This window comes from Aquarana catesbeiana, linkage group LG08 (genome assembly GCF_042186555.1).
Source record: "Aquarana catesbeiana isolate 2022-GZ linkage group LG08, ASM4218655v1, whole genome shotgun sequence".
Classification (NCBI taxonomy): domain Eukaryota; kingdom Metazoa; phylum Chordata; class Amphibia; order Anura; family Ranidae; genus Aquarana; species Aquarana catesbeiana.
In genome coordinates, this window is record NC_133331.1 from 296,658,440 (window position 1) to 296,663,458 (window position 5,019).

The window sequence follows — 5,019 nt, forward strand, 5'->3', positions numbered from 1 at the left end:
GGTCTCCTCATCACATCAGGGGTCCCCCCATCACATCAGAGGTCTCCCCATCACATCAGAGGTCCCCCCATCACATCAGAACCCTCCTATCACATCAGAGGTCCCCCCATCACATCAGAGGTCCCCCCATCACATCAGAGGTCCTCCCATCACATCAGAGGTCCCCCCATCACATCAGAGGTCCCTCCCATCACATCATAGGTCCTCCCCATCACATCAGAGGTCTCCCCATCACATCAGAGGTCTCCTCATCACATCAGAGGTCCCCCCATCACATCAGAGGTCTCCCCATCACATCAGAGGTCCCCCCATCACATCAGAACCCTCCTATCACATCAGAGGTCCCTCCCATCACATCATAGGTCCTCCCCATCACATCAGAGGTCCCTCCCATCACATCATAGGTCCTCCCCATCACATCAGAACCCTCCTATCACATCAGAGGTCCCCCCATCACATCAGAGGTCCCTCCCATTACATCATAGGTCTTCCCCATCACATCAGAGGTCTCCCCATCACATCAGAGGTCTCCTCATCACATCAGAGGTCCCCCCATCACATCAGAGGTCTCCTCATCACATCAGAGGTCCTCCTAGCACATCAGAGGTCCCCCCATCACATCAGAGGTCCTCCCATCACATCAGAGGTCCCCCCATCACATCAGAGGTCCCCCCATCACATCAGAGGTCCCCCCATCACATCAGAACCCTCCTATCACATCAGAGGTCCCCCCATCACATCAGAGGTCCCTCCCATCACATCATAGGTCCTCCCCATCACATCAGAGGTCCCCCCATCACATCAGAGGTCCCCCCATCACATCAGAGGTCTCCTCATCACATCAGAGGTCCCCCCATCACATCAGAGGTCTCCTCATCACATCAGAGGTCCCCCCATCACATCAGAGGTCTCCTCATCATATCAGAGGTCCCCCCATCACATCAGAGGTCCCCCCATCACATCAGAGGTCTCCTCATCACATCAGAGGTCCCCCCATCACATCAGAGGTCCCCCCATCACATCAGAGGTCCCTTTGTCCCGAGATTTGACAAGAGATTTGGAAGAGAATAGAGCCTAATCTAAGTATGAAATCAGTCTTTTTACAGAATATCATGATATATGCCTCACATCCCATATATTACACAACTTTATAGATTATTCAATGCTCAAATGAGGATGGAGAAGAATGAGAGTCACATGACTGAGATGATACTAAACCTCACCCTGGAGCTCGTCTACCTACTGACCGGAGAGGTGAGGAGGATTCTGGGAGGTCACATGACATCACTCTTATCTCTATTAATAATACACAGACCTGACCGGAGAGGTGAGGAGGATTCTGGGAGGTCACATGACATCACTCTTATCTCTATTAATAAAACACAGACCTGACCGGAGAGGTGAGGAGGATTCTGGGAGGTCACATGACATCACTCTTATCTCTATTAATAAAACACAGACCTGACCGGAGAGGTGAGGAGGATTCTGGGAGGTCACATGACATCACTCTTATCTCTATTAATAAAACACAGACCTGACCGGAGAGGTGAGGAGGATTCTGGGATTCTAACATGATATTCCTATTGGTTCCTCAATACAGAGATTTCCTCTTGTGAAGTCAGGTGATCATATGACCATCACAGTGCCTCCATGTGACTCCCTAAAACCTGAGAGACACAACATGCAGAAGATTCTAGAAGTCACCAAGAAGATGATGGAGCTGCTGACAGGAGAGGTGAGGAGGATTCTGGGAATTCTGGGACATTATCCAGTAACAGACAAGGGATGTGTCTGGATGGTGACTGTATCATTGTGTGTGTCAGGTTCCTATAAGGTGTCAGGATGTCACTGTCTATTTCTCCATGGAGGAGTGGGAGTATTTAGAAGGACACAAGGATCTCTACAAGGACGTCATGATGGACAATCAGCCGCCCCTCACATCACCGGGTAAGAGGAGACTTTATTGTAAAGGAGAGAGCAGTACGGAGGGTCCACCTAGATCCCCCATCATCTGATAAACACATAGAAACAATGTATTCAGTCAGTGTGTGTGTTTCCTACAGATGGATCCAGTAATGGGAACCCACCAGAGAGATGTCCCCGTCCTCTGTATTCCCGGGATTCCACACAGGAAGGTCACACCGTCCTCCACCATCAGGTAGGTGGGACGGAGCATCTAGACCATTAAAGTGACTCATGAAGAAGATCTATGGACCTTACAAGATGTTATTTTTTATCCTTCTCTTGGTTTAGGATGAAGATCTGATAGATATAAAAGTTGAGGTTAAAACAGAAGAAGAGGATGTTGAGGATGATCAGCAGTCTATGGAGGAGGATGAAATAATGAGGATATATATAGAGGACACTCCTACAGAGATCAGCACAGGTGGGTCATTAACAACACTAAATACAACCTCCGTCCCTGTGTTCATTCTGGACACTGATAGGTCCAGATTAGGGTGGGGCTCACTTGGCAGTAAAATTTAATTTGGTCTTTATTACAATAACTAGGATACAGAAAATCAGATTTCACATTTCATAGGTTATTCCTTCACCTTATAGTGGTCCAAAGGTTTACATAATGGTGTTTAAAATGAGAAATGGTTTGGATGCTTTAACAGAAAGTGATAATGAGGGAGGTGTCATAAACCCAATGATGGTCTTCAGGAGCAGTCCAGTCTTCATCTTGGTTGGGCACCTTCCCCCATCCTCACTCCCTAACCTCTGGTGGGGCTCAGCCTGGCTGTCATTCATAACTAAATCATAGACTTTACAATGCGGTCTTTGCCTAATTTACTCTATTCTTAATGAATTAGGTACGTTTGACCTGTAGAGAAAATAGCCTTGATTTTGTTCCATTTTAAAAATACATCCCTTGGTGTAGGTGAAACAACCCACTCGTGTCTAACGATCATTTTTATATTTAGTACATGGACGGGACATCACAGAGGATTGTCTCACTTTGTCTCCAGACTGTAAAGTAGAAGATGAGGACAGCCCAAAGTATAGTCCAGGAGAAGACCCTTCTACCTCCCAATATTGTCCCGGAGGAAACCCTGCTACCTCCCAATATCGTTCAAGAGGAAGCCCCACTAACTCCCAATATTGTCCGAGAGGAGGCCCCACTACCTCCCAATATCGTCCAGGAGAAGACCCCGCTACCTCCCAATATTGTCCAAGGGGAAGCCCCACTACCTCCCAATATTGTCCAGGAGAAGACCTCGCTACCTCCCAGTACTGTCCAAGAGGAAGCCCCACTATCTCCCAATATTGTCCAAGAGGAAGCACCACTACCTCCCAATATCGTCCAGGAAAAGATCCTGCTACCTCCCAATATTGCCCAAGGGGAAACCCCACTACTTCCAAATATCATCCTGGAGGAAGCCCCACTACCTCCCAATATCGTCCAGGAGAAGACCCCGCTACCTCCGATTATTCTCCAAGAGGAAGACCCACTAGTCAAGGAGGAAGCCCCCCTACCTCTCAATCTTGTCCAAGAGGAAGCCCCACTACCTCCCAATATTGTCCAAGAGGAAGAACCACTACCTCCCAATCTTGTCCAAGAGGAAGCCCCACTACCTCCCAATATCGTCCAAGAGTAAACCCCACTTCCTCCCAAAATTGTCCAAGAGGAAGCCCCCCAAACTCCCAATCTTGTCCAAGAGGAAGTCTCACTACCTTCCAATATCGTCCAAGAGGAAGCCCCACTTCCTCCCAATATTGTCCAAGAGGAAGCCCCACTACCTTCCAATATCGTCCAAGAGGAAACCACACTACCTCCCAATATCGTCCAAGAGGAAACCCCACTTACTCCCAAAATCATCCAGGTAGAAACATTGCTACCTCCCAATATTGTACAGGAGATGAACCCTCAACCAAAAATGTCCACCGGTTCCCACACAGTGTAGATGGACCATCGCACTCTTCTTATCCAGAGGAACCTCAGACAGCAAGGCATCATACCCTCCCCCAAACAGAGAGGTTTCCCTGTACAGAATGTGGGAAAGATTTTAGCGTCAAACGTGCTCTTGATGTCCATAGAAGATTCCACACGGGGGAGAAACCATATTGTTGCCCCGAGTGCGGGAAAAACTTTGTGCGTAAACCCGATCTGACGGCACACCTGAGGTCTCACACCGGGGAGAAGCCTTTCTCCTGCCCCGAGTGTGGGAAGTGCTACCCATGGAGGTCCCAGCTTTACAGACACGTAAGAACTCACACGGGGGAGAAGCCGTTCGCCTGTCCCGATTGCAGAAAATGTTTCCTGCTGAGATCGGAGCTCATCACACATCAAAGGTATCACGCCGGGGATCGGCCGTTTTCCTGCCCCGACTGCGGCAAACGTTTCCTGTGGAAGGCAGATATGGTGAAGCACCAGATATGTCACACAGGGGAGAAGCCGTATTCCTGCCCAGAGTGTGGGAAGTGTTTTTCACAGAAGTCCAATCTTTCTGTACATTACAAGAGATGCCATGCAACCCTCGAGGCGTAGTCGTGTCCCAAGTGCGGGACATGTCTTCTATAGGAAGCACACCTTGATGTAGGCTTCAGAAAACACATGGCTGAGCACTCCTTCGAACTACATAAGGAAATCGGTGTTTACCAAGGAGAAAATCCTAGTGAGAGAGGAGCTAGGTATCCCTTGTGGGTGAAGAACAAGAGAGATCAGACCACACGGCATGACTATCTTAGTGTAGTGGTAGTGCTGTCAGCCTGCATTTCCATGGAGAGGGCCACCTGCTGGCTGGAAATGGTAAATTTGACATTTTTGTAACATTTCATATTTAAAAAAAAAAATGCAAATAAATGAACGTTTTATTTATTTATTTTTTTTACTATGAACTAATGTAATATACTGTATTTACTAAAACTCATTATTATTTTGCATATCGTTTATTCCTCAATGAAAGCTCAGCATTTTGACAATGAAAACCCAAATCCCTTATTTTCTTTAAGTCATCAGTATATGGACCCGTTGCCATGTAGACCAGGGTGTAGCCATTGCTCATCGACATCTTC

General features: G+C 47.6%; 1 protein-coding gene across 1 annotated transcript; it reads left to right on the forward strand.

The window, feature by feature from the left end:
• The first annotated feature begins 2,043 nt into the window (after positions 1 to 2,043).
• LOC141104832 (uncharacterized) lies at positions 2,044 to 4,809 on the forward strand. Its single transcript, XM_073594607.1, has 3 exons — positions 2,044 to 2,158; positions 2,254 to 2,386; positions 2,928 to 4,809. Exons 2-3 carry the CDS (start codon positions 2,326 to 2,328, stop codon positions 4,490 to 4,492), a joined length of 1,626 nt encoding a protein of 541 aa, XP_073450708.1. The 5' UTR covers positions 2,044 to 2,158; positions 2,254 to 2,325; the 3' UTR covers positions 4,493 to 4,809.
• Positions 4,810 to 5,019: the final 210 nt, after the last annotated feature.

Excerpts from the sequence above, each read along its gene's own strand:
- LOC141104832 (XM_073594607.1), top strand. The coding sequence starts at position 2,326 with ATGGAGGAGGATGAAATAATGAGGATATATATAGAGGACACTCCTACA. Across the intron at positions 2,387-2,927 it reads TCCTACAGAGATCAGCACAG|TACATGGACGGGACATCACA; the intron begins GTGGGTCATTAA and ends TTTTATATTTAG.